The sequence below is a fragment of the Mus caroli genome, unplaced genomic scaffold, assembly GCF_978045245.1.
Source record: "Mus caroli unplaced genomic scaffold, Mus_caroli_1 scaffold_14, whole genome shotgun sequence".
NCBI classification, from domain to species: Eukaryota; Metazoa; Chordata; class Mammalia; order Rodentia; family Muridae; genus Mus; species Mus caroli.
In genome coordinates, this window is record NW_028227269.1 from 101,257,521 (window position 1) to 101,270,290 (window position 12,770).

A 12,770-nucleotide genomic window follows, 5' to 3' on the forward strand; every position below is an offset into this window, starting at 1 on the left:
TGCTAGTCTGGGTAGGAAGCTTGCTCACGCAGAGCATCCCAGAGCTCCATCCTCTGAGGCTCAAGCTCTAGGTGGTTCACTGTGCCCACATGGAGGATCTGAACTCTGGTCCTTCTCCTCGCCATTTCCCCCAGCCCCTATGTTGATTGTGATGTTATTCTGGCATTCTATGGATAAACCCTATGTCGTCATGATATATTATCCTTGTCATCTATAGTTGGATCCAGTGTCCAGAGGAATACTGTGCTGTGTGCTTTCTCTTCCTGTTCCTTTGTGTTTATTTATTTATTCAGATTTATCTGATGTTAGTTTTAGGGCTATGGGGGCCTCATGAAACAAATAGCCAAAAGTTTCTCTTGTTCTGTTTACTTATGTCAGTCATAAGTTTAGGGCTCTGTTTTCCCTGGAGGCCGTCTTTGACCTTTGAACCAATATTCCAGGGTGGACTTGGCATGATGAGGCAGAGGCTGATGTACCTAGCTTAGGAGAGCTTCTTGCCCTTCGTTCACTTGGGACCTTTGATTTCTTCCTTCTGGTAACCTATACCCCTAACCAACCACCTCAGGAATTATCCTCTCTGCTGCTTTTGTCTAAGAGACAGAGCCATGTAAAACTCTCAGCTACTTTTTGTCACAAGGGCCAGCTCATATGCTCCAAGAAAACATGGCGGATCTCCCAAAAGAAGTGAGGATACTCTCTCTGCATCCCCTCAGGGCAACCCTCTCTTGGCCTTGCTAGGTTCTTGCTGATAACTCTTATCCATTTCTAGACTTTTGGCCTTTGCAAGTCACTGGCTTTGGGATGCTCAGCTATACGTGTGGAGAGTCCTGGAATGATTCTGCTGTCACTTTGGCACTTTATGGATCTGTTTGGAAAGAATTGTTATGAAGTATTAGGTTTGACTATGGGTAATTTCATCTCTCTGAGGGAAACTAGCAAGCAAGATAGTGGATAAAACTGTGGCGTTCAGAGCGTAACCTCTAGATCTTTGCACGCATGCTCGTTGGTCTATAGCTTGTGTTGTCCTCTCTGTTTGAACGCAGCATGATGGTTCCAGGCAATGCAGCAGGTGTGGCCAAGCAGTTCCTGCGCTGCATCTTCCATCAGCTGGCCCCCAATGGCATCTTCCCTCAGCTCTTCCAGAGTGCCATCAAAGGTAACTCACTCCCCCAGGACCCAGACACTGCAAGCCTGGCCAGTCCCCAGAAAGCCTACTAAATCTGATCATTTGCTTTATAGATGGGACTTTTTTACGGACCTTAGCCACATCTCTCATGGACTTCAACGAGCTGAGCTCAATTGCTGCCCTCAGTCAGCTCTTGGAGGTAGGTTTGCGTGAAAGGTACCCTAGGTCCCAGGCAAAGTCATGTACCACACCTATCTCCCTCCCTGAGGCACCCCTGGACTGCTTCACAGTGAAGTGTTGTATCTAACATAGAGAAGTCCCAGACTGCTTCACCATGCCCAGTTGTTGCTAGGAAGAAAGCAGCGGCTGCTACTATCAAAAGCTCCAATCTTTACCTTGGAAGAGTCTTTCCAGCAGGCGTCGTTCATTACCTTCTTAGCACCTACCCAGACCCATTCTATATCCTTAGAGAGTTCTTAATTCATGATCCCATTTTATCTCGAGGACATAAAGATCATTAGTTTTGCCCCTGCCGTTTTTCTAAAGGTAGCTGGTTTTCCTCTGTATTCCTTCTCCCTGTTAGAACAGTCAGCCTGTGTAGCAGGCGGCCCATCGTGTTTATAGTGCAAATATGTAAGGTTTCTAAGCAAACCTTCTCTGGGTAGCTTTGTGATTCGTGTCCTGTTTCAGCAGTTGATTGCCTATGCTTTTGTGTTTTTAGGGTCTAAATAACAAAAAGAATTTACCAGCAGGGGGTGCTATGATACGCTGTTTGGAAAACATTGCCACGTTCATGGAAGCTCTGCCCATGGATTCTCCTAGTAGTCTCTGGACCACAATCAGCAACCAGTTTCAGACATTTTTTGCCAAGCTGCCTTGTGTTTTACCTCTGAAGGTGAGCTCAGCCCAAGTTTTTTAGCTTCCATTACTTTCTGCCCATCTGCTTACAGAGACCAACATGCAAAGCATGGTCAGGTGATCTGATAGATCCCAAGAAGCTAGGGGAAATCTGTCAGCTAGAGAAGAGAATTATTTAGGTCATCCACTCCGCTGTCGGCAGAATGGAGTGAATACTTTACTTTCTGACAATGAAGGTACCCAGTGACCACGTGGTGTTTAGTTGAATGCCAACCGACTGTGGTTTGTTTCTTTTTAAATTTGTGTTTGTTTTCATTTTCAGTGAGGGGGCTAGAACTCAGCGTCCTGTGCACGCTACAATCCCAGTCCTTAGATCGACTTTATGCAGAAATGTTTTTCTCAAGGGGATATCCAATAGGCAAGGAAATTAATAGCTTATCTAAAAGGAATCCAGACATAGGTAAAGTGTTAGCTTTAGAGAATTATTTAAAGTGACATGTGTTTTGTTTTGCTTTGCTTTTTTTTTTTTTTTTTTTTTTTTGAGTAATGTTCAGGAAAGAGCAAGATGATATTCAGTGGTTAATCTGTAGTTCAAGAATCATTGTCATCAGGGGCCTGATAATAAAAAAAGAAAAAAGAAAAGAAAGAAAAACAGGAGCTTATTTTATTAAAGCAGAAGAAATCAACAAGACACATTCTTTCTGTATGTCATCAAATAAAGAGTTGTACATTAAGAGAGGAGGTGTGAGTTGTAATGGCTCCATGGAGGTGGGGAGAAGGTTGGAACTCGCGCCTCCTGACTCTCAGCCTAGTGCTCTGTGTATGACTGCACACTGCTGTAAACCAAGAAAGCCGCAAGCGTTCGTGTCTCCAGGACCGGGGCCAGCAGGTTTCCAGCCTTGGCAGAGCCACTTCTTTGTCCCTTGCTCCACTAGAGTTGTGTGACTTCTTCATGTCACTCATAGATAAAATTACTACAAAACAAAATCGGATAACTTGTTCATCTGACCAGTGAAGTCACATGTTGGTACTTCTGGAATAAATGCCTCATTTGTAGAAGATGTTGCAAAGGTCAGCTAACCGTGGCAATCACGGTGGATGCTAATAAGGATGCTGATAAGGAGCTGGTAATTCAGAGCCTTTAGCTTGCCGAGTGCTGTTGCTAGGGTTCAAGGGGACTGTGGAGAGCAGCGCAGGTTTCTGTATTACCGCTCTCTGTGTTACCTGTTTATCCATAGCTTAACGTAGATGAGCAAATCCAAGCAAAGAGGACTCGTCCTGGGCTAGCAAGATAGCTCAGGGAATAAGAGTGCTTGCTACCAAGCCTGACAATCTGAGTTCAATTCCCAAGTCCCCCACAATGGATGGAAAGACTGACTCCCAAAGATTTCTAACATCCATATGTGTGCCATGGTGCACACACACACACACACACACACACACATTTTAACATGGCCACATAGAACCCCCTTAGACAAGAGTGTCTTTCTGGAACATTCTTTGCTGGTGAGCCATTCAGAAGTATTCAGAAGCACCTATCCCAATAATGAAAATGCTGAACTCCATACTGACCAGCAGGGGGTGCTGCTGCTGTAAACAACTGGCATGCCTAATTTGTGACAATCAGCTGCGCCTGCAGGGACTCCACCCTTAATGAGTTGAGTGGTGTGGTGAGAGGCAAGGTACTACGGAGAACGGAGACCCTTGAGAGCGTTAATGCATGGCACCTATGGAGGACTGCCCTCCTCTCCTGCTGATGGTGGCTATGTGGGAACAGGCCTCAGCATACAGATCTTCCCCCAACTAAGATGACATTTTCTGGCTTTTAAGTCACTAGAGTTTGGCCTGATTAGCAGCTAGTTTTCAGCTCCTTCTTTAAAGTAAGTAAATGTCACAGCAATTCTGAAGGCAATTGGCATATTGAACAGGCCGAGGTTCTTTTTAAAAGATACTTAGAAAATACCGTCAGGATTTGTGTAAGAGCGTTCCCTGCTAGGTCAGATCTGAGAACCGATTCTGTTTTGTCCTTAATCTCTTGGGAAAATAATACTCTCCACTGAAACGCTTGCAGTTTGCTTTTGAGAAGTCTCACTGAAGTGGATCTTGGACTTCAGGGTGCGCCACCGTTCTGGCTAAACCCAGGGCCATGACTGGTCGGAGGGTGGCCCGAGGAGTGTGGCCCGAGGATTTGCATTTGAACAAATGCAAATTTCAGGTGACAGACGAGCGGCAAGTCCTGGGATCCAAGATGATTCCCTCTGGCTTAGTCTGTACTGTGTGGAAGGCTTCAGTGCAGCCTTGTAGAAATGTTGCTGTGAGGATATGCTTGCAACAGTAAAGGGCAGCTTATTTTGTGCTCTGCCATTTCCTCCCAGTCTCTGTAAACACAGGGATTTTCAAAGCACATTTTGATGTAGAATCTTGGTTTTTTTCTTTTTCAAAAATTTTGCTGCTTTTCTCCAGGTTCCAGGTCATGTCTCCCCCCCCCCCCCACAAAGGGAAGATGGCTTCCCCCCTAGGGACTGGGGACGGGTAGCTCAGCAGTGCCACACCCTTTTTCTATGCACAAGGACCAAATTTAATCCCTAGCCTTGTGAAATGTTAAAATAAGAAACAAATCCCAGAGAAAGGGTGATAAAACTGGATCTTATTTGGACTAAAGATTTCTATAAGGTTTTACTTTGCCCCCAAAAAGCTTTTCATAATTTAGTGTACCTCCTTAGACTAGTATACATTTAACATCTGCCTACTTACTTATGTGTCTACTTAACATCTCTCTAGCCACCTGTTCGTCCACCTATCTGCCCGTCTATCCATCCATCTATCCATCCGTCTATCCATAAATCCATACATTCATCTACCCATCCAGTTCTTTATCCAACTTTCTATATCATTTAATTCTAGAACTGTATCTTTGAGAAATAGCTTTAGAGCTATGTTTATTTATTTATTTGATGATTATTTTAATTTTATGTAATTTTTCTCATTGAAATATTTATCTGAAAATGATTATTTTTAATATACGTAGGCAACAGTATAGCTGTAGTTACAGTAAGAATTATGTGTGCATGTGTGTGTGTTTGTGTGTAAGTACATGAGGGTATATATGTTTGTGTGTGTATATATGTGTGTGTGTGCATGTTTGTGCATGTGTGTATGCTTATGTGTATAAGGGTATATGTATGTGTGAATTGCTGTGAGAATGTGTTCATGTGGAGGCCAGAAGTCAGCACTGGGAATCACTCTATAGGCATGGCCCACCATGTCTTTGAGATGGGCTCTCTTCCTGGCCTGAGCTCACTGAGTTGGCCAGGTTGGCTGACCAGCGAGCGCCAGGAATCTCAATGCCTTCACCACACCTGCCAACACACCCAGTTCATTTAGATGGGTTCTAGAGAGCAAGTATGGGACTTTATGCCTGTGTGGCATAAAGCCCTTTACTGTTGGAGCTATCACCCCAGACCCACGTTCTTCCTTTTGCAAGATAAATGCAGGAAATATTTGAAGCAAAGGAAACCTTGAGAGTTGACTTTTCGTTTTTCATATCTGTTCACAGTGTTCTTTAGATTCCAGTTTGAGAATTATGATTTGCCTCTTGAAGATACCTTCCACCAATGCCACGAGGGTATGTATTTTTTGTTTTAAAGTACTTCAGAAAAGCTTGACTGGTTGGTTATTTGATTACTTTATAACTGAAAGAGAGGCAGATATCAATACTGATAACCTGGCTGCAAATGGAATGACCCTGTTAGCATCATGATAGGTCAGCATCTAATATCCCGCAATGCTACTGTTTGTAGCCATTCATCCTGGTCTAGCCCATCACTCCATCCTCCAAATTACCAACTAGCTGAACCTTTTAAATAGGGTTGTGTTGGTTCCTCAGCTAAAAGTCTTTGATGACTGCTGATTTCTTTCAGGATAATGTTTAAATTCCTTGATGTGGCATATAGTCGCATCCCTTCTCATCAGCCCACCTTCCCAGTCTAATCCCACTACTTGTTCCATTCATCCATGGCTCTCATGCAGCTTCAAAATCAGCATCATTATCGTCATGACGACAGTGGACACTGTCTGTTGAATGCTCCTGTACTTTACACATATAATCTTAGTTTCAGATCCTCACCTTTGTTTAGGCTGTTGCCTTTGCCTGACATACTTTAAACCCTTGTCTGTACTGAACATCTTTTCATTCTTCAAATCCCATTTAAGGGTTCTAAATGCTCATACTATCTGTAGGAAGCACTTCCTTGATTGAGCTTTTAGTATTAACACTGACAGTTTCCTGCAGTTGCCAGGAAGATCATGAGCCTTGTGGGGGTGTTCAGGACTGTTTCTCATTTCCTTTTATACCCTGCTCACATATCTTGGCTGTTTCCTGTGCAGCAGTACAAGAGCATATTTTATGACAGTGCATAATTACTAGCTCACCATCTACCAACAATGCACATTTCTTACAGCTATTTACCTTAACTATGCTTTCACAGAGTCACAGTTCATGCTAGCTGGTTGAGAGGTTAGTCAATCTGTGGCTATACAGTGAAAGACATTAGGCCCAGAAGCAACATGTCTAATCAAGGTCATAGAGCTAGTTTGTGAATATCTGAAACTTAAGCATAGGTCCTTAGAAAGCAAGTTTTCTAGGTTTTTCTGCTGTGCCATGTTGCCAATGAATTGTTGTTTAGGTGTGTTTCCATATAAGCCACCATATAGCTTTGAATCTATAGGCACCATTTCAAAGTTTCTTTGAGGTTTTCTATATGAAAAGCATCACAAAGATTTCTATAGAAGAGTACCAATAAATTAAAAACACACCCATTCTCAGGGGACAAACAACAAGTAATGAACTGCTTTTTATGTAAATATAAAAGGAACTTAAACAAATTTTATATCTGGGCTGAAGAAAAGGGTTAACAATTAAGAATGCTTGCAACTTTTGCAGACCCCAAGTTTGCTTCCAGGCACCCATGTCAGGCAGCCAACACCCCCTTGTACCTCTGGCTTCAGGGAATCTGATGCCCTCTTCTGGCTTCCTCAGGTTCCTGCACACACATGGCATGAACACCACACACACACACACATAAATAAAAAATAAACTCAATCTTCAAAAATAAGTTCATATCTGGAGCTGCAAAGATGCTTGGAGGGTCAAAGCCCTTGGCAACAAATGTGACTTCCTGAGTTCCCATCACCAGTATTCACCTAAGAGCTGGATGCCAGACGGGGGCTTTGAGAAAGGGCAGGAGAGACTACCTAAAATAAGATGGGAGGTGAAGACAGCAACTTGAGGTTATCCTGCGTGAACACACACCAAGTCCATATTTTTAAAATGTTTATATCCTCTTATTGAGTCATCTTTTTCTGGAAGTGTATTTTAAGGAAGAACAATTTGAAGTGAAAATTTCATGCAGGCATATTTGTTGAGGTGTTGTTTTCAGTGTGGTTATGAAGATGAATGGCTCTGAAGAATCAAATAGCACTTTAATGTCTTACATTGTTAATAAAAAATGGATTGCGTATGTCTCTATGTAGATCCAAGGTTCCAACTGAGAAGAGTAGAATCCAGTGTTAGAGCTTGCGCTCTCCCTGGCTCCTGGGGTTGTCAGGAGAACTTTGGATAGGACAAACAATGAGGATGCATTGAGCTCTGCCTGGCACTCAGCTGGTGCTTACAAAACATGAGTGACTTTTGTAAGCCCACAAGACTAAAACTTGGCCCTTGATGGTAGGGTTCAGATAAGAAAACAGACGACTTCCCTCTGATACATACTTTCAGGAAGCTGGGTGGCAGGAACTGTGGCTGAGCTCATGGGCTTTGGTGATACCCATGGGGCTTCTCAAGAACATAATTGGTGGATGTGAATCTGAGCAGCCACAGCCACCTGAGGGTCCAGAGGAGCAGACTGAGTGATCCTAACACAGCCTCACAGAGGTGCGATTGCCTAGCCTGGCATGAGGACAGGGCCATTGTTAGGTTGGTTTGTAAATAAATGATGCCATGTCAGAAAGTGAGAGTTTTTTTTTTTTTCTTTTTGAACAATAAAGTGACTGAGTGATTCTCTTCGAATTGTTTGTTGTTTTGTTAGACCAGCAGAATGGCTCTTAACAGCTGCTTGCCTTGGATTTCGAAAATAAAACAACTCTTGCAGTTAAGGTGTAATAAGACTAATGCCTTAGTAGAATAAGGAAATAAACAACTTATCTGATCTCTTTGCAGAGTTTATTGGAGCCTTTTTCCAAGCTCCTGAGCTTTGTCATTCAGAATGCAGTCTTCACGCTGGCCTACCTCGTGGAGTTGTGTGGTTTGTGCTACCGGGCGTTCACAAAGGTAAGCCTCCCGTGTGGCCCCAGAGACAGAAGTGGCCTATCCCTGTCAGCTTAGCTGCCTTGTGGATGATAAAAGGAGCTGCTAAACTGAGGTCTGGTTGGCTACTTCACACATGCATGCATTAAATGGCTCTGAAATGTATAGATTTGGAGACTGAGGCCACATGGTTTAGAAAACGAGGGTAAATGGCCTAAGTGACCTCATAAAGACTTTTTCAAGTTTGTTAGAGCATCATTAGTGGGCAGACAATCTCTGTGTGTCCTTCTTTAAGAAGAAAAGAATAGCATCTCTGTATTTGTAAAAGCCTCTGGCGTGCTCCTAATGCTCCTGTGTCCGTGTCCGTGTCCAGTTCTGGGTTCCTGGCCTCTGAGATGAGACTCATAACCAGGGTTCCTCTGCTGGACTGTCTTTAGCACCTTGCTCCCATGCCTGAGCAAATGGAAAAGTACTTCCTGTCCAGTGGTTCTGGCTGCCTTATCATGGCTGGTAGGCACTGACCTCAGGAAATGCAGGCAGCAGAGGAAAGTGGGGTCCTTCCCACCCTGGGGACACCGGAATGCTCCCTTCCAAGACCCAGTGTCCTGCACTTGTTGTCAATGGGCCTCTGTTTCTCAGGGTCCCTCCTGAACATGCAGGGCGCTCTCTATTTCTGTCACCTCCTCTATGAGCCCTTTCTTTCCCTCTTAAAACTCTCATTTCACAACAAAGCCTTCTTTCTATTTATAAAAAGCTCCCTGGTCATCTTTCTTTCCAACTTTGCACCCATTCCGCCATGTTAAGTGTTCCATGATAACATTCTCTTTGGCCTTTCACATCAGCTACTTACTGCCCTGCCTGAGGCACACATTTTCTACCTCTCAAGATAGTGTTTTTTTCCCCTTGCACAGTCTCTTTGAGAAGTAACTCAACCCCTTTTTTCTTTTATGCTTAAAAAAGTGGCTAAACACAACACAGTCCCAAATTCAGTAAAATGCTTTATTTTTAGAAGTCATTTTATTTAAAAAGAGTTTCATCTAGTAGTGCCTCCTTATGTAATCAAATGAGAAGACAGGAAAACATGAGGAGCCCTGGTGACATCCTTTCCCATCAGTCAGGCAGTTTAGAAAATCCGGAACCACCCCTTACTGAAAAGACTAGAATTTGGATGAAATATAGTAATACTTTTATAATATTTACTTTAAATGTTATAAGAATGACACAGACAAATGAAGAGGGATCTGAGAACCCAAATGTGGCTCACGTAAGCAAGTTTGTGTCAGGGAGTTGCTGTCTTAACAACACGATGTTTTGAGTGCCAGTGTCCACACAAGAAGAGGGGACAGTGTTTTTAGTTCCATGCCAGAAGTTGGAGTCAGGTCATCGTCCTTCGGAGGTCAGAACCCTTGCAAAACTGCCCACTGGGTAAAAGGGTACATCTGTGATGCAGTAGTGACAAGCAATGCTCTGGATTTTAGCTTTCTAATGGAGAGATAATATGATGTCATTTTGAGAAATTAGTAAGCACAGGCAAATCATTGAAAAGAGTAATGGTTTGAATCTATGGCCCTCACAAGCCGTGACAGCAGCCAAGCTGGAGTCACGTGACACTGATGCTACTCCAGCAACAGGTGCTGAGTTTCGGCATCTCTGCAGAAGGAAGCTCAGAAACAAACCTCAGGCATCTCTGGAGAGAAAACCCTGCAGCTCAGCCCCAGAGTGATTCCTGAGGCTAAAACCCTGAGGGGCATAGGTAGTCTAAATTCAATTCTGCTCAAGTGAAAACACCCACAGGGGATTAGATTAGGAGAGTCAATAAATAGCAATCGTATTCCTCCCAAGAACATGAAAGTTGTGAGACATGGGCCATTAGAATACATGCCATACTGTGAGAGTTTACTCCATTGTATAAGCATATAAAGGATTAAAGAAAACATGGAACAGGGTTCAGTCATTTAAAAAAAATGAATGAGGGCAATTTAATCTTAATAAAAGTGAAAGATAATCACAAAGGTAAAACAGTGAATTGACAGGCTAAAGAGCAAATTAGACATAGCTTAAAGGGAGAACTGGAGACATGGAAAAGCAGAAAGACATCAAAAAACATTGAGACAAAGATAAAAAAGGAAAGAAAGAAAGAGCTAACACATTAGGAATCTGTAGAATAACAGACTAGGCTTTTGCCATTTGCCTAGTTAATGAAAACCATCAGTCCTCTGATTTGGGATACAATGTGTCCAAAAGTATTACAATCCTCCCACCTGTGTCCACTCACCTGCACACACTCACCTGCACATGTTAGTTTGTATGACCAGCTGTGACTGGAACAAGCAGGAAAAAGAAATGTTTTAAGAGCAACTGAGAGAACAAACACTCTGAAAATAGACTTAACAGCAACCCTTACAATCCCAGAGGGAAGTAGGTTCCAGTGGGAAAGTCTTTAAAATGATCCAAGAGAAAAAGAAGTGTTACCTAGAATTCTCTAGAGCTAAGAACACCTTTTAAGATTGAAGTCTAAGGAGGTATTCGTGAGGAAGAAAAGAAAGTATTGATTGATTCTCGTGGAGACCCATTTATTTTTATTTTCCCTATATGTATGAGTGCCCGCATTTATGTATGTGCACCATGTGTGTGCCTTTTGCTCAAGGAGGCCAGAGGAAAGCGTTGGATCTCTAAGGTTTGGAGTTACAGATATGAACTGTTCAAGTGGGTGTCAGAAACTGAACCTGGGTCTCTGCAAGAACAGTATTTGCCAGGCGTGGTGGCGCACGCCTTTAATCCCAGCACTCAGGAGGCAGAGGCAGGCGGATTTCTGAGTTCAAGGTCAGCCTGGTCTACAAAGTGAGTTCCAGGACAGCCAGGGCTACACAGAGAAACCCTGTCTCGAAAAACCATTAAAAAAAAAGAGCAGTAGTTGCTCTTTGCTGAGCCATCTCTCCAGCCCCTGGATATGTGAACTCATTCTTACTGATGTAATATTTCAAGATGTATTATAATGAGAAGGGAATTGAACTAACAAAGAAGTTTCTTAAATATACAAGGGAAATTTACTAAAGAAATTAGTAAAATGTGTAAATCTAAGAGACCTTGATAATATAAAGCAACAGTTATAATAACATTAAGTATACAGAATATTAATAATACTAATTATAAAACAAAAGGACAATAAAATACCAGCTAACAATAGCCTGTATCCAGGATGAGTGTGTCTGTGTCTGCGTGTGCTTGTGTGTAGCTTGGGGATGGATTTAAAGCGCCCTCCCTGCTGTTCACAAGGACAGGGATTATATGTCACTTTAAACTCTTAACACATGTCACGATTTTTAAGCATAAACTCCAAAAGCCAGAAATACACTATGTAAGTTCCAAACAAGTACAGGGATAAGATACAAATAAAAATTTAATTATAACAAAAGATACAGACTAAGCTGCTGAAGAGATGGCTCAGTGGTTAAGAGCACTGACTGTTCTTCCAGAGGTCCTGAGTTCAATTCCCAGCACCCACATGGTAGCTCACAACCATCTGTAATGGGATCTGAGTCTATCTTCTAGTGTGTATGAAGATAGAGTACACACACAGATGCACATACACACACACACACACAAAATATAATAAATATATATAATAAAAAGAAATAACATAAGCTAAACAATAGAAATGAACTCTAGGCAGGGCAGTAGTCACAATGAATGTTTATGATACTAACTGGGAATTGTCAGATTGGCTTTCAAAATCAGTTTTATGTCATCTATAAAAGACACCTAAAATACATCTAAAGACACTAAAAATGTTTAAAACTAGTGAGTGCTATACAGACAGATGTACGTGTGGCACAGAGGGGAGTGTAAGTGGGTGTGAGTGTTGATGCACATAGCCTGGGACTATTGAACTCTGAAAACTATGCAATGCTGCGTTCACAGGGGTGGTTGTACGTTCTTTTCCCAATTCTTTTGTTGTTGCTGTAAATTTCTTTATTGTTAATCGCTCCCCTACTTCCTTTACACCAAAATCATGTACAGTCCAGTCTTAAATTTCTTAACCCTTTCCCTGAAAGGTGCTACCTTCTACCCAGGCAGTTGAGAGAGGGCAATTCTTACAAAGCGATGTGTCGGCAGTGGTACCTGAGGCATGTTATATTTGACAGTTAAAATATACTTTTAAATAAGTCTAAAATCAAAACCATGATTAAGAAAATGTAGAGAATACTTCCTTCTAAGGTAGAGCATTATAGTCACAGTCTATTGAGAAGCAAATTTAATATCTCACGTACTCGTGTGCATGTGTGTGTGTGTGTGTGTGTGTGCATTTTCATGTGTGTACAGATACATGTACGTGTATGTGCATGTGGCGGTCCAACGTTTATGTTGTGTGTCTTCCTCTCTGGCTCACCACCTCATTTTTTGAGACAAGTTTTTTTAGCATCACTGGTCAGCACCTGAGCATCACTGGTCAGCTCCCTGCATCACTGGTCAGCTCCCTGC

The 12,770-nt window shown here is 42.4% G+C and overlaps 1 protein-coding gene across 5 annotated transcripts in view; it reads left to right on the forward strand.

Annotated features, from left to right (window-relative positions):
• Positions 1 to 12,770, forward strand: part of Unc79 (unc-79 subunit of NALCN channel complex) — a 235,915-nt gene that overhangs the window by 192,307 nt on the left and 30,838 nt on the right. For all 5 annotated transcript variants that reach the window (XM_085830632.1, XM_085830633.1, XM_029484459.2 and 2 more), the window contains 5 exons: positions 1,044 to 1,156; positions 1,240 to 1,325; positions 1,848 to 2,021; positions 5,541 to 5,609; positions 8,202 to 8,312. In XM_085830632.1, the coding sequence (XP_085686758.1) occupies positions 1,044 to 1,156; positions 1,240 to 1,325; positions 1,848 to 2,021; positions 5,541 to 5,609; positions 8,202 to 8,312 (553 nt within the window). The remainder of the gene's footprint in view (positions 1 to 1,043; positions 1,157 to 1,239; positions 1,326 to 1,847; positions 2,022 to 5,540; positions 5,610 to 8,201; positions 8,313 to 12,770) is intronic.